The 26,267-nt window shown below is 34.3% G+C and overlaps 4 protein-coding genes across 5 annotated transcripts in view; 1 reads left to right on the plus strand and 3 right to left on the minus strand.

The window, feature by feature from the left end:
* Positions 1 to 429: 429 nt before the first annotated feature.
* On the minus strand, positions 430 to 4,772 carry LOC135837345 (poly(A)-specific ribonuclease PARN-like). 2 transcript variants are annotated; one of them, XM_065352583.1, is made up of 15 exons: positions 3,894 to 4,772; positions 3,562 to 3,775; positions 3,350 to 3,492; positions 3,141 to 3,279; positions 2,979 to 3,072; positions 2,718 to 2,906; positions 2,521 to 2,642; positions 2,327 to 2,445; positions 2,134 to 2,244; positions 1,994 to 2,057; positions 1,865 to 1,920; positions 1,639 to 1,725; positions 1,099 to 1,429; positions 899 to 1,005; positions 430 to 690 (listed from the first exon to the last, which is right to left on the minus strand). In XM_065352583.1, the coding sequence occupies exons 1-15, from the start codon at positions 3,910 to 3,912 to the stop codon at positions 602 to 604; spliced, it is 1,884 nt and encodes a 627-aa protein (XP_065208655.1). In that variant the 5' UTR covers positions 3,913 to 4,772; the 3' UTR covers positions 430 to 601. The 2 variants fall into 2 exon arrangements, with proteins under 2 accessions (XP_065208655.1, XP_065208665.1); XM_065352593.1 differs by having other exon boundaries at positions 824 to 1,005.
* A 419-nt stretch (positions 4,773 to 5,191) lies between these two features.
* Positions 5,192 to 6,262, minus strand: LOC135836452 (uncharacterized protein K02A2.6-like). Its single transcript, XM_065351298.1, has one exon. The coding sequence runs from the start codon at positions 6,260 to 6,262 to the stop codon at positions 5,192 to 5,194; it is 1,071 nt and encodes a 356-aa protein (XP_065207370.1).
* Positions 6,263 to 8,058: 1,796 nt separating this feature from the next.
* The window catches only part of LOC135837334 (uncharacterized), a 32,194-nt gene continuing 13,985 nt past the window's right edge, over positions 8,059 to 26,267 (plus strand). The window contains exons 1-11 of the mRNA XM_065352573.1: positions 8,059 to 9,809; positions 9,873 to 10,080; positions 10,158 to 10,396; positions 10,489 to 10,618; positions 10,688 to 10,861; positions 10,931 to 11,223; positions 11,290 to 11,515; positions 11,590 to 11,811; positions 11,892 to 12,054; positions 12,138 to 12,231; positions 12,330 to 12,485. Coding sequence (XP_065208645.1) covers positions 9,728 to 9,809; positions 9,873 to 10,080; positions 10,158 to 10,396; positions 10,489 to 10,618; positions 10,688 to 10,861; positions 10,931 to 11,223; positions 11,290 to 11,515; positions 11,590 to 11,811; positions 11,892 to 12,054; positions 12,138 to 12,231; positions 12,330 to 12,481 — 1,983 coding nt within the window. The 5' untranslated portion in view covers positions 8,059 to 9,727 and the 3' untranslated portion in view covers positions 12,482 to 12,485. The remainder of the gene's footprint in view (positions 9,810 to 9,872; positions 10,081 to 10,157; positions 10,397 to 10,488; positions 10,619 to 10,687; positions 10,862 to 10,930; positions 11,224 to 11,289; positions 11,516 to 11,589; positions 11,812 to 11,891; positions 12,055 to 12,137; positions 12,232 to 12,329; positions 12,486 to 26,267) is intronic.
* The window catches only part of LOC135837357 (uncharacterized), a 288,834-nt gene continuing 275,199 nt past the window's right edge, over positions 12,633 to 26,267 (minus strand). Inside the window, exon 5 of the mRNA XM_065352602.1 lies at positions 12,633 to 18,191. Within this exon, the coding sequence (XP_065208674.1) occupies positions 17,338 to 18,191 (854 nt within the window). The 3' untranslated portion in view covers positions 12,633 to 17,337. The remainder of the gene's footprint in view (positions 18,192 to 26,267) is intronic.

Here is a 26,267-nt window from a genome sequence, read left to right on the forward strand (position 1 = left end):
GAAACATCCAACCTTAAAAAGTACGCAACTGTGAAATTCGTTCCGAATACATCGCTCGAAACAATATCAAAAATGGTAATAAAAAATAAAATATTTAAATTTCAACACTCGTCGACAAGGTTTTTTACGTTACAAGTCAAAGTGAATACATCGGTTCTGGCAGTAGTCGATTAGAAGTGAAGTAGAAATCAATCTGAATGTTTTCTGTATAGTGAACGAGTATCTTTCAAGATTTCGGTAAAATTATTTATTTTAACTCCTGTGTAATATTTTTAATCGATAATTGAGAGAATTCATCGCAATAGGTACATCAAGTTTGGGGTTTTCATGCGGCATTTGTCGTTGATACTCGCAATGCCCTTGGAAATCCCAAACGTGATGAACATCGTCACCTACTACATCTTCGCTTAAAATATCAAAAGGTATATGTACGTTTTGATTTTATTTATTTTTTTTATTATTTTGTACATCTTGTATTTAAATTAACAAAATGAGAGAGAATTTAAAAATACTTTTTTGTTTATGTTCACTTCATTACGTAAATAGGTAAAAATTACGTCGTCTCGTTGAATATCACACGTTCAAACACCGAATCGATGACTCAATCCCACGAAGAAGGTTCTTCGAATGTTTTCTGTGTTAAAGGTTCGTTGACCTTTTTCAAATGATCGAGCATTATGTTCGGTTTAGCTGTAAAATTATAGAATTTCAGGTGTAAATTTAACTAATAATATTTATATCTCATTAAAGTCGATTACATACGTCGAATAATCACTAATTATAATTATTTTAATTCTAGTAAAATAACAATAACGCGATACACCTTTCTATCCTAATAAATAATTGGTGGCTAGAAATATCAACACAGCTACGAAGAATACAAATGTGCGAAACTCACAAACGCTCGATAGTACAGAGTTTTCACGAACATGCTCCTGTTTCGAGGGATCTTGATCTTTAACCATTTTTTTCCGGTTTTTAATCGAACGAGAATCCTGAGTTATTCTATAACATAATTTTATCCAATTTAATATCCTCATCTTTAAGATAATAACGATTCTAAAGCATACGAGTAGTCAAAAGTATACGAAAACTTACACCGAATTCTCTTTTTTCTTCTTTTTACGAGGTATATCGTCGATATCACTAGTACGTTTCTTTTCAACGGTACTGCTCGCTTCATGGACCACTTTTTGGACATTGTTTTGACCCCGAGACGTGGCTACTTTACTCGGTGCCGAGATTTTCGCGTTGGTTCGTTTGTTTTTCTCGAACGTACTCCACGTTAGAACCGAAAAAGGTTTTCGAACTGTGCTGATGGGACTTGCAGTCGATTCAGTTAGACCGGAAGTAGCCTGGTCGGATTTTTCGGCGTTGAGAAGCGTGACCCAGGCGGTCGTTTGGTTGCAGTAGGATACGTGAATGTTACCTAAGATGGAGTAAATTGAATTAATATAATTTTTAACGAGTTCGAGTGTATTTTTGAATTGCAAACTCGAACTTAGAATGAAGTCAGGGTTTCTAATTTTGCTCTATTTTTTTGTCACTGAGATATCGAAAGAAGCTGTCGAAATGAATCGAGTGAAATCGGAGCAACTGACTTGATTTTTAGATCGAGTTGACACGTAAAATGATTACCATAAGGACTGAAAAGTTGCATGATATCGCTAGTCTTCCATTCTTTTGGAAACGTGATATGATAAACGTGATTTCTTTTAGGTACAGCTGAACAAATGAAACAAAACAAGTTTAAAATGAGTTAAAAAAATAGCTCAGAAGAGTCCAGACTCGTGCCAGTAATTTTTCACTGACACTGGTTCGAACTTTTCAGACAAATTACTCGTAAAAATGAATAAAAACTTACGTTCGGCTCCTTTAAGATTCATATACGAATAATCCATTATCCTCATTAAAAATAATCTGAAAATTTGGAAAAAAATTTAATATTTTGTGGGAGATTTCTGCAGAAAAAAATCTAAATTCCAAAAATTACCTGTTTTCATACGGTTTCAACAAATCAGAATCACATTTTACTAAATTTTGTTTAGCTTTTTTACCTGAAAAATAAATTAAAAAAAAAATTAATCGATTTTGAACTATTTTCAAGTTGGATTATTGTTTTGAAATACTTACCAAGGTGAGCAGTAAGAGTGATGAAAGCTAATCCGGTCATGTAAGCGTCATATCCGGCTTCATGAGCTTTACTTTCAGTTTCAGAGTAACCGAACTCTGAACTTTCGGGTTCTGTAATCGAGATAGATTATTTATATATTTTAAAAATTGTAATTAATCGAATGTAGAAAACCGAATGAATAAATATTCCAACCTATATCAGCTAATTTAAAAGGAGGTTCTCGTAACTGCTTCATCATATGATCCATTACACTGGAAGGAATGAGATCTTTGAAAGGTGATGTGCTGCACATATATTTCGTGTCAATAACTCTGAAAATAAATTCAAAAAGTTGTATATATTCAACGATCGGCTTGAAATGGATACGAGAATTTTGTAAAGCTCACTTGGGAAATAATTGATGAACTATTTCCTTGAATTCGGTATAACTGGGAGGTAAAGGTAAACAAAACCTGTTGATAATGTGGCAAATATCCAGCACCATATTATGACCAACGATTAGCTTTTTCTGAAACATGAAAATTGTTCAATTATAAACTTGAACCGATATTTTGTTCGATCTGGTCTAATTTTACCAACTCACCCTATCTGATATGTATTTAATAATTTTTGAAAATCCAAACGCATCTTTTAATTCATTCAAGTCTTTTTCAAAATTCTCTTTATCTTGCTCAATCTTCGATTTACCTTTCTGAGCGACTAAATATGCAGAGTTATCGACCCATTTCGTAGTCAGACTGAAATTTTTGGTGGAAAATTTCTCGTAAGCGGTCTAAAAAGAGAACACGTGACTTAAAACGGAGTAATAATTGAATTTTAAGATGAAAGAATATGATTGTGATACCTGAAAAACGAGCTTTCTAACGAAACCATTGCATTTATCGATCTGTAGTTCTTTTTCTTTATTTTCAGGTGATAAGAAATCTTCAATTTTGTTACTGAAAGATGTTTTAAAATTAATATCCCGAAGTATGATCAAAAATTAATGATTATTCGAGGTAAATACCAAATATCATTGACGATGCCAGTTAAATCATCGGGTATCGCTACTTTAGGATATGATTCGGTATCGTTTATATTCTGGTACTTTTGATTAAGTTCATTCAGTAAAGTTTCTTCGTCAGCTAACGTCAAATAAGGTATACCTGAAACGATATTTCAGTTTAATCGTCGAATGAACGTGGTAATTGAAAATAATCAACTGAAAAATTATACCTTCTTTGATTAACTTATTGAAATCAAAACCAGCATTAGATAGAAAACTTATAGAAGACGCTTGACATAGAAAATTAACGTCGTTATTTATCCGGTTGATCGATCGTGGAAATACGTAAAAATTGAAAGCTTTATAAACGTATCTGAAATCAAATTAAATCAATAAATTAGATCGAATTGGTTGTAGAAACGTTCCAAGTGTATGTACCGACTTGTTTTTAGCCTGATCATATCTATAAGTACAGATTCCAACTTGAACCAGCAGAAAGCTCAAACTGCCATCTCTCAATTTCGTGTAATATTCGGCAGGAGTATCGTAAGCTGTTGTTTCGACACCGTTTCGCAGTCCGGTAAATTCACAGTCGATTGATATAAAATCTGCTGAATCGATCGCACTCAGGACCTCAGGCGAACAGGTTGCAAAATCTGTAACAAAACATGCATTTAGAGAGAGACTTGTGGGATAATAATCACAACAGAGAGCTAAGATTGATTACATTCTAATGACTGATTAATTGAAGTAGTTGAATGAATTGGTTCTTACTTTTTGAAGTAACTTCCATGATGCGGAGTGAATCGAAGAGAATAAAACGATGAGGAGAATTTCTTTCTCAATCAAGCTGCAAGTTCATAAAACTACACATTTCATTTCAACGTTGTTATAATTTTAACTCGAACTGAACAGATTTTTGGACATTTGAAGCATTCGATTACAATGTAATGTTTCCGTATCTTTCTTTTTCCTTTTTGTGATCATTTGTTAACCAAAATTTTCGATATTCGGTTCAATTTTATGGACAAAATGTGGATTTTTTTGGTCAAAAATTGTTTTTTCAGATAACAGAAAAAAATATTTTTGTTTACATCTCTTCGAGATGATAAAATTTTCAAAGAAATTCGCGAAAAAAAACGAAGTGGCTGACACCTAGCGGCTGTTCCGTCAACTATCTGAAAAGGTGATATGATGAAAAGGTGAATGCAATTTTTCGTGTAAAAAATTCAACTTTTTCGATTATTCGCGAATTTTGGTGAACTTTGGTGCAGTATCAAATTATAGACAATAAAATTCCGTATCGATTGATGTTAAATTTTCATCATTTCGTGGAAAAATAATGATTTTATGAATACTTTTAGTTTGCTGAGTTTTGCATACTACGTACATTAACTTCAAACTCAAAATACTCGTAATTTTCAGTGAGCATGTGCGCGTTTTAAATAATCAAAATGTTCGGAGTTTCATCCTTTTTAAAATGGTTTTTTACCGAAAGCTCTATGTGCAACGGTTCAAAAGTTGTGGAAGTTTGAAGTTGCGAAAACAAGGCAAAAAGCAGCTGCGAATCGTAAGTACTGAACTTTGAACAAAAATTACTCGAAATTTTCAGTGGACACATAGGTATTTTAATATAGCAAAATGTTCGTAATTGTATCCTCTTTAAAATTCTTCTTTACCAAAAGCTCTACCTTCAACTGTTCAAAAGTTTTCGAAGATCAAAGTTGCGGAAAGTAATTATATTCATCAACACATGTTTGAATTGATAACAGTGATAACGCAATTTGAACATTATAAGATTGATAAGAAGTATTTATTCGATTCGAATGATAAACAACAACTGAACTGAACTCTTACGTCTAGCTCTATATATAAGCTACGGCATTGTACCTAGAGAAATCTAGAATACTCTACGACTAGAATAATCTACACTATTCTACTTCTATCATACTCTCGAATCATCTACACTCATTCTCGAACTATCCATACATAACACTTTCTTCCCCCCTAGAAATATATTTCGACTAAGTGTACAAAAAATTGAATAAAATCTAACTTAATCTAATTAATACTTAACGTAGAACGTAATCTTGCAAATGAGTTGGCAGCCTCCTCTCTCGTTGAGGTCTGAGCTGCGGAGGAGGTTGATTAGGAACATTTACAATTTCAGGTTGTTGGTTAGGAACATTTACCATTTCCTCAATATTCTGATTATTCCCTGGATTAGTCGGTTGACGAGCCAATTCCTCTTCGAATGTAACTCGACGCTTCTTCTCTTTGTTTTCTTCGACTCGTTCTTTAATCACAAAAGTCGTTGAACGAATTTGATCGATATGTTTCTTCACTTGGTTACTATCGTCGAGTTGAACGATATAATGTAATCTTCCCAGTCGACGAAGAATTGTGCCATACGTCCATACTGGTTTTCCCAGAACTCGACATTTTTCGACAACAACACGATTTCCAACCTTGAAACTTCTAACCGAGCGTTCAGGGTTTGACGTTCTCGCCTGAAGATGAATTGGCTTTATCGCATCCAATCTAATACGTAAGCGACGTTTTAAATATTTTTCAGCTGGGCTCAAACCATCTGCTAATGGTGTGCTTCGAAGTTTGAACAATACTTTTGAAATTAACGCTTCAATCGACAGGTTTTCATTCTTCATCTTTGTAAGTTTACTTTTCAACGTTTGAACAAAACGTTCCGCTAAACCATTTGTACTCGGTTTTCCCGGCGCAGTAAATATTTGGAAAATTCCTCGAACTCTGCAATAATCTTGAAACTTTTCACTTTTGAATAACGTCGCATTGTCTGACACGAGAAATCGTGGATAACCATGAGTAGAAAAGATATCTTCTAAAGCTACCATGGTACTTTCGGATGTTGGGTCTTTCTTGAATACTCGAACTTCTGGCCACTTCGACTTTGAATCGACAAGTATTAGAAAATGAAGTCCATCTTTTGGTCCGGCGAAGTCGATATGAACACGATCGAAATTTTCATCTGGAATTTCCCATTTATGAACAGGAACTTTGGCAGGCGAACGTTGATGAGTTGCACATAGGTCGCAGGATTTGACAGTTTTTTCAATATCCGAATCGATGCCTGGCCAAAAGCAATATCGTCGAGCCAACTGCTTCATTTTTACAATTCCCACATGTGAACTGTGCAATTCTGCTAATATCGCTTTTTGTAACGATTTGGGAATCATAATTCGGTCACCATAGAACACCATACCGTTTGATAACGTATACCTTTCTTCTGTCTTTGACTAGGTGATTGTTTCGGCCACATCGAATACATAGATTATCGATACCCAGTTCTTTGAAATTGACAGATTTTCTTCTTCTCGAACTGCTACGATAGCTGCTTGAACGGTGACGTTGTTCATTTGGTCGTTGATTACTTCGAGCTCTTGAACGACTTTGGCGTTTTGACACATGATTGACAGCTGGAGGTACCGTAGATGATGACGAATTTTTACTCATATCGTTACTCAAGATACGCGAAGTTTCAATTGCTTGAGCTTTCTCAATGGCATCTTTCAAAGAAATATCGCGTACTTGAAGAATTTCTTCTCTGGCTTTATCGTCTCGAACACCACGAACAAATTGCGCTCTCAGGAATAGATCAGCCACTGATTTACCACATTCACATTTGAAATCACAGGATAACGATAATTTACGCAGAGCTGTAATGAAATCACCGGCAGTTTCATTGGCATTTTGACACCTTGATAAGAATCGATGTTGCTCAGCAATTGAGTTTGGTTTTGGACATAGTCGATCTTCAATCTTTGTCACTATTTGATCATAAGTTAAACTACTCAGGCTATCTGGAGCTACGATGCTTTCCGCTTCACCGTAAAGAGTCGCACCAATACTGTCTAAAAATATCTGCTTGATTCGGTCTGGGTTTGTAATGCCCTTCGTGGCTATATAATTGTTGAAACGGCTTTTATATTGAGTGAAGCTTTCTTCTTTCTTATTGAATGCTTCAAATTTTGACACATATAAGGTATCGGTTACCTGCGGTGGCTGAGGTGCGCTTGCTGTAGTTAATTGCTGGCGAATTGTGTTTAAAAATTCGGTGAATTGGTCACCTCGTCGGCTAAGTGCGGAAAGGTGCCTCGTGAAATTCGTTACTTGATACCTGTGTAAAACTGCCTTTCCACACTGAGCGCCATCTATCAGTCCAAGTTCAAATCTAAAGGCATCTTAGGTGATGGGAAGGGTGCCTTGAGGTAACATAACTTTTGGTTTGAACATTTGGACTGATAGATGGTGCTCAGAGTGGAAAGACCGTTTTACACAGGTGTCAAGTAACGAATTTCACGAGGCACCTTTCCGCACTAAGCCGACGACCTGATAACGTAATATTGCTCATCGCGAATATAACACACTTTGACACTGAAAAATAATTGAAAAACTACGCGAAAAAAATACGCAAATCGACACTAGGACACACTAAAATAATAAATTAATTATACACTACACAGTTCGCGCACTATTTCACTGTATTCGCGAAATAAACACGATCACTTTGACACTATTTCTTTATCCTCGTCGCCAAAATGTTAAATATTGAAACGCGATTGATAAGAAGTATTTATTCGATTCGAATGATAAACAACAACTGAACTGAACTCTTACGTCTAGCTCTATATATAAGCTACGGCATTGTACCTAGAGAAATCTAGAATACTCTACGACTAGAATAATCTACACTATTCTACTTCTATCATACTCTCGAATCATCTACACTCATTCTCGAACTATCCATACATAACAGCAATTTGAACATTTTGGTGACATTATCTTCGAAAACTTTTGAACGGTTGAAGGTAGAGCTTTCGGTAAAGAAGCATTTTAAAGAGGATAAAATTACCAACATTTTGCTATATTAAAATACCTAGGTGTCCGCTGAGAATTTCGAGTAATTTTTGTTTGAAGTTCAGTACTTACAAATACTATCAACTAACAATACTGGCAACTCCATTTAAAATACATTGGGCGTTTTTGTCGCAACAAGGGCGCTATCTGAGCGGCTTGGCAAGTAACAGTAAGTAATAGGCATTCATGTCAAGGGCTGTGATTGGTCGATTTAAATCTCGCGGCTATCAGTACCACACAACAAACTAAAAAAACGAACTGATAAAACATCATAATACCGCAAAATTCAATTCAACCAATCAGAATGCTTCTGATAGGATTTAGTTACTTGCCTGGCCGCTAGGAGGATTAAACATCATTTTTCAACAGAGTTGCCAGTATTGTTAGTTGATAGTATTTGGTACTTACGATTCGCAGCTGCTTTTTGCCTTGTTTTCGCAACTTCAAACTTCCACAACTTTTGAACCGTTGCACATAGAGCTCTCGGTACAAATCCATCTTAAAGAGGATGAAACTCCGAATATTTTGGTATATTAACATAAGCATAGGTTTACTGAAAATTTCGACAATTTTTCGTTTAATGTTGACATATAGTATGAAAAATGCGGTTAAAGTATTCATTAAATCGTTAATTTTCCTCTAAATGGTGAAAAATTAGTATCAATCGATAGGGAATTTCATTGTCTTTAATTTAAGACTAACTAAAAGTTCATCAGAACTCGCGAACAATCGAAAAATTTGCTGTTTTTCGCGAATCACCAAAGATATTACCATCTACCAAATACTATCAACTAACAATACTGGCAACTCCATTTAAAATACATTGGGCGTTTTTGTCGCAACAAGGGCGCTATCTGAGCGACTTGGCAAGTAACAGTAATTAATAGGCATTTATGTCAAGGGCTGTGATTGGTCGATTTAAATCTCGCGGATATCAGTAGTACCACACAACACACACAACAAACTAAAAAAACGAACTGATAAAACATCATTATCCCGCAAAATTCAATTCAACCAATCAGAATGCTTCTAATAGGATTTAGTTACTTGCCTGGCCGCTAGGAGGATTAAACATCATTTTTCAACAGAGTTGCCAGTATTGTTAGTTGATAGTATTTGCATCTACTAATCACCTTTTCAGGACTGCGATACTAGCGATCCAAGCGAGGGTTTTTTCGCGAATAGACCATTATGAAGACACGAAATAATTTTTTTCGTTTTTTTCATTCGTCGAGTAGAGTTTATTGGAAAAATAGTTCCTAAATTTCATCTTATTTGTTCATTTAATCGTGTAATTAAATTAAAACAATCGCAGAAATTAAAATGGCGGAATTAGAGTTAAAAATCTTACGAACATCACCAAAACACAAACGTTTCGGTTTCGGGTTTCCGAGATGATCTGTGGTTTTTTCTCGCTATCCAGTTTTTTCTGTAACGCTATGGCTGCGTGAATCATTTTCAACTTTTTCAAGTTTGAGCGGGAATGAATGTTTTTCCATTGGAAATTGTTGATAATTTTATCGAATAAGTAGTAAAAGTTCGCGAAATTCCAACTTTTGAACGAAAGTTTAGTATTATTCGTTTAAAAAATGTACGCTTATTACATTTCCGCCATCTTTGAATCTCTTCGGTGACTAATTTCTATTCATCTAACGTTACTTTACTTTCGATTTACCACTTTACCGGTACTATCTTCGAATTCTTCGTACGACGAAATGTCTTCTAAAACCTTACAGCAAGTGTACGCCGATTGTGTATCGGCAGCTAAGCTTTCTCCATCAATTACTGTACAGAAAGGTTCGTATTTTATTACTCTCTTTGTTTGTATTCGAATACTAAGTTACTTCTCTATTCATACAGGTAATCTGTACCGGTGGAAAGGACGTGTAGCAAGTTCGATTACAGCTGAACTAAAGTACCGATCGTTACCTCATTACGGGCTCGAAATTGTCGATAATACAGCTTCTATTCCTTGTATAATTGTTGATCCAGTGGCGGCTGTATCTAAGTTTTTGGCATATTGCGATCAGACGATCATTATACGAGATCCTCACTTTAGTGTTGAAGTGTAAGTAAGTAAAAATTATCATTTATGGGTAAGAAATAAACGAAGGAATTCGTTGATTGATCGAGTATGTTGCTCAGTGTGCTTACAGAATCGAAACAGTACGACTTGGTGCATTTGTTTCTCGAACCTGATACTGTAAAGTTACCGGATCAAGGTCCAAATATTACTGTAGCTGCATCGATACTTGAAACGACCAAAGTTAACGATAAAAATCAAGGTTTCGTGATCAATATTATTCCACTTAAGATATCATCTGCTATTTTAACATCGAAAAACGAAGTTATATGTTTGGTTTTGGCTACCGTAATTTATCAAGGTAAATATTAATCATCCATAAGTGAATGAAATATCGTAATTAAATATACGATGGTTTTTATTATTAATCTGTGGTACTTTCGTTCAATTTAGATGAAGATCGTAAAAAAGACGACGTTTGGTTGGTTTTAAGGAACGAACAAGTTACCTGGAAAGAATTTCTAATCTCGAACAGAAATTATACTCTTAGTTTACCCAGTACCGAATGCTTAAATGATTTTAAGTGAGTATTCGAATCATATTTCATTCCATATTAGTTACCTATTGTTTTATCGAATGTGACCGGTTTCAGAAAATACAAATCGTTTCACATGATCGCAGATAAGTACTTGGATTTACCTCACCGGCAAATGTTCCACCATAAAGATCTCATTAAAACCATGGCTGTTACCTTGTTACCAGAAAATTCTCAAATCTCGTCGAATTTCACTCTAAACGATGAAATCCCCACCGAAGACTGGTTCAGGTGTGATTTCTACGATGACTATTCACCGTTTATGTTCAATTATTCCTCAATACTTACGTAATTGTGTAGTATTTTAGACGACCGACTCTACAAGTTGAAATTCGCCTCCGTTTACGGCGTAATTAAAGATATAAATTACCTGGAATCTTGGAACATGATGAATTGCCCTTGGTGCGACCCTCCTGGCCAAATCGATCGCCCAGAATGCAACTCAACGCCTGAGAAACCTGCTCAAGATGCTCCCAAACATCAATGGAGTTCCCTTGTATCGCAATTTAGCTACAAGACCGAAGACACGATACATTTACCTCGAATGAAAATTGATCCTCCGAAAAGCAAAGTCACCGGATTCGGTATCAGAGGTAAACCTAAAACCGTACTGAATATTTTACTTAGTATCATCATTCTAATTATGGTTTCCATTTCAGGTGGCAAAATAAACGTACAAATAACCTTACAAGAGGTTTCAACTGCTAGAGTAACATATGTGTTTCTAAAACGTTGGAAAATGGAACAGTATCCGGCCGGATTGGCTAAAGGAGTCACCGTTTGTTTCACCGATGTTAATATTAAACGTTCTAGAAAAAATAATTTATATTTCGTCAACACTCCGCTGACCAGGATACTTCATTTGAACGTGTTTAATACTTTAAAGTACGTTTTTTTACGAAAATTATTCATCGTGATTGATTTTATTTTTCTAAAACGTTTCTATTTTATTTGGACAGAGACGATTCAGGATCTCATTGGGGCGTATTTGGATTTCCTTATTTGGACGATGAAAGAGTATGGGGTACATTGGAACTAGAAATGCTGGCTAAAGTATCCATCACGACCAAATGTAAATTATGTAATGAAATATTCGCTCGATTTCGTTGTCCCAATGTTTTCTGCGCCAATCACCGAAAGAACTTCGATGAAGCTACGTACGAAGTCACAGCTACCGCGAGGTAAATCATCAAGACGGCTGGCTTATTGCTTATTAATTCAATTTTTTTTAAATGATCATTTTTCACCGATTTGATCGCAGATTATTCATCAGAGGTCCGGCCAACGTTCCGGCAAACACACTGTACTTGAAAAACGAACACGTCCAAATGTACCTCGACTTACCAGATCGAATATGGCGTAAACTATGCAGATATTCGGCTTTTTCGGAGCTCGTATATTCTCCTTATTTCAGCGACTTATCGGTACGTGATTGAATTCCCATCGAGTATCTTGACATTTGATTTTTATTTCAACTGTTGATTTTTTTTTATTCGCTTGCGTACAGTCTGAAAACACCAACGTTTTGATAAAATGTCTTTCGTCGTATTGCAAATATCTGAGCAAAACCAGATTCCACGTTTATTGTAAACGATTCAAAGGTAACGTAGGAATAGTCTTTGTTTATCGTTTGGATTTTTATTTCAATTTTACTATCGTGTAGATTTTTTTATTTATTTACGAGGAAATATATTTACAGGAGATGCCAGCAAAGAAAGAAAATACTTTTGCGTCGAAATGAAAAAAATCGATCCTCATAGATTCGCAGCGACAGGTGCTTTACTCGAAGATACGAGTACTTCGGAATCGGAACAAAGTCGAACCGAGTCTTCCATCGAAGCTGATAAATAATATGGTAAATTTTTGTGGTCTTGGATTTTTTAGATTTTGTTTTTACCAATGTTTTTCACCCCCCTCTCCTCCTTCTTCGCTGCAATGAAACTATTTCGTTCGTTTCGCTGCTTATAAAAAATTATGTGCGATGTATTAAGTATAGGTAGTCTTTCGAGAAAAAGTTGAATAAATTTATTATCGTTTGCAACATTTAGAAAACAATCAACAAAACAAACAAATGAGTTAATACATGTAAAAGAAAATATTACGAGTACTAAAAACACATTTTTTCGAACAACGTTCCAAAATTTGTTCGTATAGTCGTAGGTATTACTTAAATGAATAATTAAACATAGGTACCTGATGCATAATTTTATAATATGCAAAGTATTCGACAATAACTCTCAGGTCCCTACGCCTGATATGATATATTTTTGGGTGAGTGGCTCGGTCGGTTGTAGGGATAGTCAATTTGGAAATTAATCCCTTCTTTATATCTGGAATCCGTTAACTTATTTTCTAATCCTTGTTTCGCGAATTATTTGTCGAGCTTTTCTAAGGTTCAGGAATAAGGGAGTTTAGTTCAGAAAATACACAACAGATGTGCACGTCGATTCGAATTTCGAAGTATTCGTTTGGAATGGTTCGGGATAAATTTCAACGCATGATTTCTGAACTTTTTTTAAAATTAATTTTTTTTTTCGTTTGCAGAAAAAAATTTGTAATTTTTTTAAATTTGAAAATTCATTTGATGAAAAATTGATTTCCCATTCATGGAGAAAAGCATGGTTAAAATTTCAGAAACCGTTTGCTTGGTTTTTGAGGGTGCCGAGATCGAATATTTACCTATTTTTTTCAATTCAACCCTTCTTACACCCCCTCCCACCCCCAGTTTTCGAAAGTAACATTAAAACACTGAAGATTTTTTTTTCAAGATGAAAAAAATTGTATCAAAATTTGTGAAAATTGGTCCATAGTTTTCTTTTTGTCGAAAATCATAAGCTAAAAAATTTAAATGAGAAGAAAAGTTCCTGCGATATTCTAACCCATTTTATTTCGTTTCAAACATTTTCATTTCAATTTGGTGACTCATTTTTTATTTTTATTCATTTTTTGTAATGTTCAACCCACTTTTAATAATTATTTATCCATTTTTATGCTATTTTTTGATGTTTTTAAGTTAGTTTTTTCATTTTTTTTTCTCATTTTCTACAATTTTGAACTCGTTTTCAGTAATATTATTCAAAATTTTGATTTTCTAACTGTAATTTGTCAATTTTTATGATTTTTTACGAGATTTAAAATAATTAATTTTGATAGTTTTTTTTTTATAATTTTAAACGATTTTTGAATAAAATTTCCTTCGGTTCTTGCCTATTTTATGATAAACAATTTTAAGGCCTTGACAGATTTTCCCTCACATTTTAAACTATTTTTTGACTCAGGTCACGAATCAGAATTTCAGAATTCAGTTTTTTAGAGCCAGAAGTGTTTTTTTTTTCATTTGGTTTGGAATCACCAATATTAGGGCTTATTACATAATCTTGAACTGATGCGGAAGATAGTATTGATGGCATGAGAGGAGGAAAGAAGGGGGTGGGGTCATTTCAATTTTCCTGTATGAAAAAATACACAAATGGAGTTCTCTTAAGGGTGAAATTTGATTTTTTCCCCAAAAGTCAAAAAATGTGCTGCCCTGTTCCCCTCCTCCCCTCTACACTTGAAAAAAACTCCTCAATTTCATTTATCAAAAAATATTTCCGCGTCAGAAATTCTTCTTGAAACATTTTTTTCGCAAAAAATCCTCTTGGGTCCTCCTTACAATGTTGGTCATGCACCTTGTGTGGGATGGAGCACTCCAATATTGGAACAAAGGAATAATATGAAATGAAATTGAAGCCTGTAAAGATTTTATTTTTCGAAATTTTTCTACAGATTTCAATTTACACATATTTTTTTCTAATTTTGAGAAACTCAGACTAGAGGACCAACATTGTTTGAGGGACCAAGGAAAGTGTTTTCTTGGAAACAGGGTTGTTTACAAGAATTCTGACGCAGAAATATAAAATTTTCAGAACATTTTTACCGATTTTGACTTAATCCATTTTTTCTTCTCTTTCAACGAAGTGCATTTTTCGATTTTTGGTGAATTTTTGAAAATCAAAAACCCAAAAAATGAGAAAAAAATCAAAATTTTACCTAATTGACCTAGAAAGCTGAAAATTGGAATATAACCTATTTTCGACCTGCCAAATCGACTGAAAAGATTTCAAACCGTTTTGAGCAGTGTTCTGGAGCTTCCAGCAGATTTTCGAAAATTGAAATTTTCACAAAATTTCATCAAATGACGTTGGAAATTCGAAATTCACGCTACACTCCGACTTGAACACCATGTTGGAGCCTCCAGCGTCTCTTTGAAAATTCTTGGAGCATCCAGTAGATTTTTGAGAATTGAAATTTCCTCAAAATTTCATCAAATGGAGTTGGAAAGCCAAAATTCATTCTGTGAACTAATTTCAATACGCTATGAAGTCGACTGCAGGTGGATTTCAAGTGGCTTTGGAGCCTCCAGAACTTTTTGGAAATTACTGGAGCCTTCAGCAGATTTTTCAATGCTTGAAATTTCCACAAAATTTTGCTAAACAGAGTTGTAAATACAAAATTCACTCTGCACTTCAATTTCAAGTCGACTACAGGTGGATTCGAGTCGTATTAAAGTTTCCAGCTACTTTTTGGTTCCGTTTTTCAGAATATGCTATAAAATCATCCGAATTAGGAGCGAATTTCGGCTATTCAACTCCATTTGATGAAGTTTTGTTGAAATTTCTATTTTGAAACACTTACTGGAGGCTCCAGTAATTTTCAAAAATTTGCTGGAGACTCCAAAACGACCTGAAATCTACTTGCAGTCGACTTCAGCACGTTCTGTGGAGAGTGAGTTTTCATTTGTTGACATTTTGTAGAAATTTCAAAAATCTACTGGAGGCTCCAGTAGTTTCCAAAAATTCGCTGGAAGCTCCAAAACGACTCGAAATCTACCTGCAGTCGAATTGAAAACGTTAGATTTTCCAACCAACAATATTTGAGGAAATGTTTTGGAAATCTCCAATTTCAATAATCTACTGAAGGCTCCAGTAGTTTTCAAAAATTAGCTGGAGGCTCCAAAACGACTTGAAATCCACCTGCAGTAGACTTGAAAACGTTGGATTTTCCAACCAACAATATTTGATGAAATTTTGTGGAAATTTCCTATTTCAAAAATCTACTGGACTGGAGGCTCCAGTAATTTTCCAAAATTTGCTGGAGGCTCCGAAACGACTTGAAACTCACCTGCAATCGACATCATAAGGTACATATTGAAATTGGTTTACAGAATGAATTTCGGCTTTCCAATCCATTTGATGAAATATTGTAAAAATTCCAAGTTTCAAAAATCTACTGGAGGCTCCAGTCATTTTCGAAAATTTGCTGGAGGCTCCAAAACGACTTGAAATCTACTTGCAGTCAACTTCAGCACGTTCTGTGGAGAGAGAGTTTGCATTTGTTGAACATCTACTGGAGGAGGCTCCAGTAGTTTCCAAAAATTCGCTGGAGGCTCCAAAGCGACTCGAAATCCACCTGCAGTCGAATTGAAAACGTTGGATTTTCCAACCAACAATATTTTATGAAATTTTGTGAAAATTTTCAATTTCAAAAATCTACTGGAGGTTCCAGCAGTTTCCTAAAATTCGCCGGAGGCTCCAAAACGACTTGAAATCTGCCTGCAATCGACATCATAAAGTATTGAAATTGGTTTACTGAATGAATTTCGGCTTTCCAATCCATTTGATGAAATATTGTGAAAATTTCAAGTTTCAAAAATCTACTGGAGGCTCCAGTTATCTCCAAAACGTCGCTGGATGCTCCAAAACGACTTAAACTCACCAGCAGTTGACTTCATATCGTGTTTAATTTGTAATGCAGCGTGAATTTCGGATTTTCAACTTCGTTTGATGAATTTTTGTGGAAATTTCAAGTTTCAAAAATCTACTGGAGGCTCCAGAACTGCTCAAAACAATTCTGTTCCGTTTCCAATCGATTTGGCAGGTCAAAAATGTAAGGTATATCCCAAATTTCAGCTTTTTTGGTCAATGTGACAAAATTTTGAATATTTTCTGATTTATTTTCAGAATAATAGCGTTGAAGAATTTATTTTTTGTTCTTCTTAGCAACAAAAATTATGTTTTGAGATGATTTTATTGGTTACTCCAGAATAATATTTCGATCATTTTTTCGATTTCGAGTTGCCCAATTGATATTACGTATTGGTGTTTTTTATAGGGAAATACTTGATTGATTTTTTAAAAATCGGCTGGTTTCGTGTCATGATGCAGCAGGAAAAAAGTTATGTACCTATACCTACCTACCGAAAAGATAATTTTTTCTGTTTAGGAGGATGGAGGAGAAATTTCTGAACTTGTGATTGGGGGGGGGGGGGGATTCTTAACCCATTACTCCGAATCTGCGATATCCTGATCCAATTACTAATAAAGACCACTTACGTCCCCTTTAATATCCCTTTATCAACTTCACGACTTCACAAAGTGTTACCGGCGCAGGTACCTTGCACATATCATTGATATTTATAACATCGAAACAAAACAAAAACAAAAAAAAGGCTTTTAAAAAAACATTTATACAAAGGGGCGGTAATAATAATGCTAATATTCGTAGGTAAATTATATAAACGTGACCTGTATACAAAGTGCGATTGATTCAAAATCGTGATATGAAATCACATCGATTGGATTCTGCAGTATATCAAAGGTGGGGGAAATCCACCCTGTTGGTTAAACTTGCTCTTCGTCCGAGTGAATGATGAAGTTGGTTTTACGTCATAAACCGAAATTATCTCCGTCCAAAGTCTGTACTTCGGCTTGTATTTCAGATTTTTTACACTGCCTATCAACAGTAGCATACTTAGTACTGGAAGTACCACCGGCTGCAGTATTCCTCACTCTAGGCATAGTGCTCTGAATACAGCTCGAAGCGCTCTGATGGCATTTCGTATTCGGTCGAGTCGACGACGAAGACGACGAACTCGAAGGTCCATCAGGAGCGCCAGCACCACCTTGCAGCGAACTGCATCCGCTCATCGTCGAATACCTGCGTCCCAAACTGGACGGATACTTGAGGCAGCGGTAATTTCTCGTATTTAACGTGGCGAAATTACCTTTTTTCATTCGCAAAGAGCAAATATCAGAATGCTCTTTGATATCGCAAGGTCTGCCCGTGTCTTCGGCGTACTCGACGTTCAGGAAAGTCGAACAAATATCCGGTGGTGTTTCCGAGGTCGCGAATGGTTCCTCGTTCGGTTTGACTTTGTTGTTTTCCGATTTACAAGCGTCTATTTTCTCGATATAGTTGACGTCGCCCGAAGAAAAATAACTCGTGTCGGTCGTCGTGGCGGCTTTCTGTTGCTCTTCTACCGGTAAAATGTTCTTGATTATTTGAGCGATCGTTTGACATCGACGATGATGCACCGCTATGCATAGAAGGGCTACCATTTCGACGAATATGCACAGCGCTCCGGCTACCAAGAAACACCAGCCGTATTTGTAGTTGTGGTAGTTTTTACCCGTGTCGATTACCTCGGTCCACGGTTGCTCTTCGGATGTGGCTGTGTGAATGGCGAACGAATCGGTCAGCACGCAGACGAATACGAATAAGCCCGCTGCCAGAGATAGTCCTGTGGAGGCAAAATAATCAAATGTTAGGAATTTGCTGCGAGTTGTGAAGTTTAGAGAGGAATTACATACATATTTTTTCAAAATAATCTACACATCGAGTCGAAAAGGTGTTCTGGAGAGTGGATTCTATAGACATTGAAGGGAAGGGCCTGGGGGGGGGGTTGGTGCTGGATTTTGATAAATCTGGGTTGCGTTAGGGTAAAGACGAATTCCATGTTCATTGGGGGGGGGGGGTGATTTTAATCAACTTGATGGAGGCAGAAATGAAAGCTTCAAAAATCTGCTGGAGGCTCCAGTAGTGTCTAAAAAGTCGCTGGAGGCTCCAAAACGACTCGAAATCTACCTGCAGTCGACTTCATAGGATATTGAAATTAGTTTGCAGAATGAATTTCGGCTTTCCAACTGCATTTGATGAAATTTTGTTTTCAAAAATCTACCGGAGCCTCCAGGAATTTTCAAACAGTCTCTGGAGTATCCAAAATGACTCAAAACCACCAGCAGTCGATTTAATACTGTGTTCAAGTTGGAGTGCAATAAACATGTTGGATTTCCAACTTCACTTGATGGGATTTTCAAGTTTCAAAAATCTGCTGGAGGCTCCAGAACTGCTCAAAACGGTTTGAAATCGTTTTCAGTCGATTTTCGCAGGTCAAAAACAGGGTATAGGTATCTCAAATTTCAGCTTTCTGGGTCAATTTCTTTTTTTTCTCATTTTTGGCCTTTTGATTTTTAAAAATTGACCAAAAATCGAAAAAATGCACTTAGCACTTGAAATTTTAGCTGGAGATGAATTTTTGCATACTCCTTCGATCTAGCTTTGTCCAGTTCGAAAAATTTCGAGCGAATCGTACGTTGAAAACTGAAAAGCAAAATTTGCGTTTTCGGCTCACACGTGTCAATCAAAATGGCCGCCATTTTGTTGGCAAGACCAATTTATTATTGTCAAGTTTCCTTTGAAATGCTCTTTAATATTGCCCCCTTTAAGAAAAGAAGTTGTCCAAGAAGATCGGGGTAGGGAGGGGGCAATTATTCTCATTGTCATATGCAGGACTACAATAAACTAAAGAATTCATGGAAAGCAAAACTTGTAGAATAATTTTGATTTCTTTGAGGAGGAGGGGGAGGAGGCGGAGGGGGGAGGGAACCTGAAAATTGCCATTTTAATCAATTTGGCGGAGGCAGAAGAAATTAAAATGAGGTTGTGAAGGGATGAAATATGCACCCAAACATGGCTGTCGGACCCATGACATGAATGCACTTTATTGCACTTTGAATGCACCTCTTTGAGCAAATTTAGCCATTTTTACAACTACATAATTACATTATTAATCCATAAATATTTTGATCAAAAAGAGAAGGCAGATAAAAATCACCAGTATAAGTAATCTCACGTTATCTACAAAAATGGATTTAAATTCAACTCTGGACCCAAAAAATGCGCTGATTTTCAATTTGAGCCTAAAACTGGAATAATCTCCCCCCCCACTCCAAAAGTGATTTTTTTTTGGTAAATTATGGCGGTTTCAAGATGCATAAATTATTGTAATCTATCGAAATGAACCGAAACTTTGCACAAAACTCGAAAATAGAGTTGATTTTCAATTTGGGCCTCAAACTGACATTTCATGACCTCAAAATAGTTTTTTGTTTCTGCCAAGTTTTCATCAGATCATGCGAAGAAATATTTTGCTGTAGTTTTGCGATGTTTCCTTGATTTTTAGTTAGTATATTATGTATTTTATAAAATATTTCACAAATTTTTCGGAAATCCTAAAACAATTTTTTGCGATGTTTTGTGCCAAATTTTGCTCAGTTCAATTTTTCAAATTTTTGCTAACTTTGGTAAGTCAAAAAAAAAAAAAATTCAAGTCAACTCAATATCTACTTTTTTGAGGTATTTTCCAAGTACATTTTTTGAAATTTTATTCAGTTTTTGGTTGAATTTTTGGTCTTGTTTTTCAAATTTTGCAATGTTTCATCAACTTTTAAACGTTTTTTTTTTGACATTTTGACAATTTTTTTTAGGAATTTTGACCAAGTTTTTGCATGAATATTAATTTCACTTCTTTTGTGTTATTTTTTTGTAATTTTCAGCGGTTTTTTGCTTTTTTTTTGTTGCAATTTTGAAATATTTTAAGCAATTTGTGCGAAATCTCTTCCTTATTCCGTTCTAATGACTACCTATTAAATCGATATTTTGCCATTTTCAATGATTCGGACATTTTTTTCAATTCAATTCAATATTTTTCTCTCATTTTGTGATATTTTAAGTATAAACTTTTCGTTGTTTTTATATGAATTTAAAAAATGACGACAAAGTTTTACGAAATTTCTGATAAATTTTTGCTACATTTTTCCGAAATTCCAAACATTTTTGGCCATTCTTGGTGATTTTTATGCTAATTCCATTGTTTTTAAAATGCTTTAAAAACAATTTTATCAATTTTTCTGATTTTCAACCATTTTTTTGATATTTTGTACATTTTTTGCCATATTTTACTCAACTTTCGTGACGTTTCGTGGACTTTTAGTCGTTTTCGAGCATTTTGATGACATTTTAACAGATGTTCAAGTAATTATTTCGCTGTTTTGCATAATTTTACTCACCCTTTTCATCAATTTTTGGTAATTTTCATTGGCTTTTATAAATTTTGTCAATTTTTTTGAAATTTTTCATGTTTTTTATGTTGATTTCTAGATTTAAATTAAACCTATTTGGTGAGTGAGTTTTGAAAAATTATATATTCTGTTTAATTGTACCTACCTAATAATTGGTTGGTTTAAAAAATGACTTTTGATAATGTTTTTAAATATTATTTCATTTGTTCATTTTTTCAACATTTTACTTTTTATGAAAATTCACTAAGTAATTTTTCAAAATTTTATTCCGTTTTGATTATATTAGGTACTTGACTTTATTTTTTAGAATTTTTAATAATTTATTCTTGATGTTTCATGCATTTTTTGCAATACTTTCAATCGTTTAAAAATATTTTTATGAAATTTTAGCGAAATTTTAGGCAATTTTTTTCAAGTTTTGTTCAATTTTTTCAACTTTTTTTGCCAATTTTTGATATTTTTCATTGGTTTTATCGTTAATTTTGCAGCTTTTCACAATATTTATGCAATTGATGCAAAATTTCGTTTTATTTCGATCTTATATGTATAATCATTATTTGGGTATCTTCTTTTGCCACTTTTTGTTGTTTTTGGCTCATTTTAAAAAGTTGCAGTCAAGTTGCATGCTGTAATTTTTCATTCCATTTTCGTTAAATTTTCTATTCTTTCGTTCACTGAAATTTCAGTAATTTCTGATACTCAATCTTTAGCGATTTTATGCCGATTTTGCAGTTTTTTTTACAAGATTTTTTCATCCAAATTTTTTCAAAATTTACAAGTTGAAGAGTTATCAGCCCTATTCTATTTCTAGCCAGTCACTCATCAGGGTATCCAGTCTTTCGAGAAATTATTTTCTCTGATTTTTTCCTCTTTTGCAAATCAATTTTCGTGATCTTTCAAAAATGAAATATTATTTACACACAAAGTAGGGAAGTGAGGGGTGTGAATTTATGAAAATTTGAAAGTTCGAATTTTCTCTCCCTGTCTCTCTCTCCTCAGTAGAAAACTTTTTCATTTCAAAAAAGTTTTGACAATAAAATTGTGGAGTAAATTATGTAGGTCTTTATTCATTCGAGGTAACAGGATCTATCTGAAGACAAACTGGGATGTGGAGGGGGGGGGGAGTTGAACCCAGAAATTTAGAATTGTTTTATTGTATGTATTTTGGCATCTTTTCGAGCTTTTCGACGTAACAAACCAAAAAATTCGTGAAAAGCAAAAGTTGCAAAATAATTTTGGTTTCTTTGGCATCATTTGGGCGAAATTATACGCATAAAAAAATTTTTCTGAACAGATCAAAATTTGAGAGCCTCCCATTCCAATAATCACTGCGCTGGTTCCATTCCATTGTAAATTCCATTCTGAAAATCTAAATGAAATATTTCTCAATGGAACAATTCGTTCAAAGGAAATGATTAAGTCGTTCGCGAACGACAAAAGCCATTGTAAAAAACCATCAGTCATCATTCGAGTTAATTAAATTGAATCGATGCTCTTTCAATCGATATGACTTTAATTCATTAAAAAATAATGTCGTTCGCATCGTCTCGTAGGAGGTAAATAATCCTATACCATTCACTTTAAAGCTTGAAAAAAAAATAAGAAAAATGAACTGGAACAACGTGAAATCTCATAAATGGCCCTAATTATTCCATCCAGGGATCCAGGTCACTATGTTCAAATGACCATTTATAGATTATTTCAAAAACTACGCGAAAGCACATAGATTTTTATCTGTTCGAGATGAGAAAAGAATCTCGATGAAATCGAAATTCGAAATATCCCGCAACATTTCTTTTTCGTACACCCGCGCCCTATCATCATCGTCTAGCGAACGCTGAACGAGTATAAAATATTCATCATATACGACTTTTACGAGTACAAAAATCAGCAATAAGAAAAATCCTCCGGAGACTACAACAACTAACGTCTTTTCGATTGTAAAATAAGTCGGCCATTTGGCCCGTTTTAAAGGCACCTAAATACACCTGAATCAGCGTGTAATGGATATTTTTATTTTTACTCGTGTATTCATTTATACTACTCTCTTTTTTTTTTAGGTATCTCCCTCTCATTCGCCTCCTCCTCTTTTTTTTCGTTTTTTTCGTTTTTTTTTTTTTTTTTTTAAATACGGTTTCTTTTCTTGTCTTTTTGAAAAGTTCTAAAGCTCGAAACAGCGTATTAGAGCTGCGAACCTCGAAAGCTTAACGATATCAAATACTTAAAATAATCTCCCGCGGATTTGCTATTTCTCTAGCCATTATTACATGAATGAAGAGCTCCCGTATAAATCAGATTAAATTCTTAGTTTGAACATCTTTATCTAAAGGTTTTCTTTCTTCTTTCTTTTTCTTTTTCTTTTTTTTTTTTTTTTTCGTTTTTCTTTTCTCTTTTTTTGCTCTCTCTCCATGGCTGCGTTTCCCTCTCTACAGTATTGTTAGTTCTTTTGTGAAGACCCATGAGGTGAACTACCATTTTCTTCTTTTAGTGGCTAATTTTTTTTTCCTTCCTGTCTTTGGTTTTCATTTTCTTTTATAGGTACGACGTCTCGGAGTATTTTTTTTTCTCCTATCTAAATGATTTTACGTTGTTCAGCATTGTACACGTGACAATGGCTCTTTGCAGACTTTCGCTATACTATATAAATAGGATTAGTAGCTAACCTTAATTTGTTGCGATAGATGTTAGGCTATAAACTAATGCAATTATTGCCATTGATTGTTTCGCAGACTGAGAGGTATCATTTCGGGGTATTTGTTTATTTAAATAAAATGAGATGAAGAAGATAGTATACTTTATTTTATGGCACTTTGCGGGTCGTTGTGATTTTTTTTAGATATTTCCAATATTACTTAATGGGTGTCTGTTCATTTTTTTCGCCTGTTCTGTTTTCATTCATGCTAATAGTGGTCGGCTTCACTTCGATTTATAGAAATTGGTATTTTGAATCATATTTTAACCCAGAAGTGGTAGAAATAAAATCAAGAAATTCGTTTAGAAATCATCAATAGTCGAGAAATTGTCTCAGTTGAATGATTTTATTGCACTTGATGTTTTTTTTTTTGTTAATTTTTTCATAAAATGAAGAATTCCAGAGTGATATTGGTTTTGATGATTTTATTGTGATATTTTTCAGTCATGTCGCACCTCGGGAGTAATAAGGTCACATCTCAAAAAAATTGTTTTTGATGTTTTTGCATTTTTGGGGTTTGTATGACCCCCCTCAACCAAAAATTACACTTTGAGTTGGGTATATCATCTAGATCTTGTAAAAAACGCAAATGGCCTAACTCAAAATCTCAACAACATTGCAGGTTGTTTAGAGTTATAAGGTGACATCTCAAAAAACTCCACCTTTTTTGAGCAAATTTCGTACATACAAAGTGTTAACAAATAGTTTTGATTGTTTTGAATGTTTGTCAGTTAGAAATAGTCACAAGGAGTGCATTTTTTATTGGTTTGTACCAAATGAAAATTTTTTTTTAAATTGATCACTTTTCAGAAAAATGAATTTGCACATATCATGAAATTTTAGTTTTTTGCTCTCAAAAACTAAGCACTTTAGAAAAAAACTAACGACATTATGTCGATTGGAAATTTAATTCTCCACAACTTTGTTATCATGAAATTTTTTTTGGACGCTTCCTTTCGCCTCCACATCAACTTTAATGAAAGGTTCTAACTCAAAATGTTTTCCAAACATTGAAATATTTCCTCTTTAAGATTTTATTTTTCAAAGTGTTCTTATGCTAAATGAAGGTAGGATACCAGATCTTTAAAATGAGGTGCTATTCATTCCTCACAATTAATTATAAGTGGATAAAAATAATGAATCAAGTTTTTAAAAAAAAGAAAATCACTCTCCTGTAAAATTTCACTTTTTTGAGATGTGACCTTATAACTCCCAAGGTGCGATGTGATGTATTGATTGATTACAACGATTAGGTACTTATTATTTAATTATTAATTTGCTAATCAATGTTTTATGCTTTTATGTTTCAGGTGAGTGCAAATTTTTGTCATCCAATTGAGATAACAAGATGATAAGTGAGTCAATTATTCACAATTCATGTAAGAATCCACTTTAATCGTAAATTGTTGGAATATTTATGTGACCATCTGAAATCGACTATTGTAGGCCAATTTTTTTTCTTTTTTAAATTGCTCATTTTGCAAAAATTTTCTATGCTTGCGACCTATCAAAATGGGTTGAAATTTCGCCAGAATTTCAGATATGCCAAGGAAAATGTTTTTTGAGTATTTTTTGAATAAAGAATAGGGCAAAACGCTCTGACGTCACACAGCGTATAAGTGGTTGCGGATCTTGATTCCCCTTACATTCTGTAGGCTTCAAGCTAGTGATTGTTCTGTCCACTGTGCATTTTGATATGCCAAAACTTTCAAACCATCTTGAGCATCCTATTATTTTATGGCTCTAAATTGTAGAGAATTTTGTCCCCTTTCCAACGGTATTAAATTTTTTGAAATCCGCAAAAGTCTTCCTTGACCTTGAGAAAATTCACTGAAGGAGCTGAAAAAGGTAGCCAATTCAACATATTGTTCTGTTCACTTTGCACTTTGAGGCAACAGAATTTTTAAACCATCTCGAGGACCCCATTATTTTATGGCTCTAAATTGTAGAGAATTTTGTGCCCTTTCCAACGGTAATAAATTTTTTGAAATCCTCAAAGGTCTTCCTTGAGGAAATTGACTAAAGGCGCAGAAAAATGTGGCAAAATTCAACTCATTGTTCTGTCAGCTTTGCACTTTGAGTTGGCAGAACTTTCAAACCATCTCGAGGATCTCATTATTTTATGGCTCTAAATTGTAGAGAATTTTGTGCCCTTTCCAACGGTAATAAATTTTTTGAAATCCTCAAAGGTCTTCCTTGAGGAAATTGACTAAAGGCGCAGAAAAATGTGGCAAAATTCAACTCATTGTTCTGTCAGCTTTGCACTTTGAGTTGGCAGAACTTTCAAACCATCTCGAGGATCTCATTATTTTATGGCTCTAAATTGTAGAGAATTTTGTGCCCTTTCCAACGGTACTACATTTTTTGAAATCCGCGAAAGTCTTCCTTGAGAATGTTCATTTTATAATTTTTTTTTCTTTTTGTGTTTTCAAAAATTCAATGTCTTTCTAAATCTGGGCCCTACTTAAGGAAAAAAAATATGGTGATAAGATCAACAAGTGAATAATTTACAAAAATACTAATTTTTTATGCTTTTTCCTTTTCACCATTACGATTACAAAGCTCTGTTTTTGGATAACATTTTTGAAGTCTCGAATTCTGTCTAAAATAGCAAACAATTTTGGATTTTGTCAAAATTCCTCAAAATTGACACTTTTTTGCAAAAAGAAATTTGAAATTTCACACTTTTTTTCTACAAATTGTCCAAAAGTCTCGTTTAGTTGTGAAAAATTGTCAAAAAAAAATGCTTCGATTTTTTCACTGT

The sequence above is a fragment of the Planococcus citri genome, chromosome 1 (genome assembly GCF_950023065.1).
Source record: "Planococcus citri chromosome 1, ihPlaCitr1.1, whole genome shotgun sequence".
NCBI lineage: Eukaryota > Metazoa > Arthropoda > Insecta > Hemiptera > Pseudococcidae > Planococcus > Planococcus citri.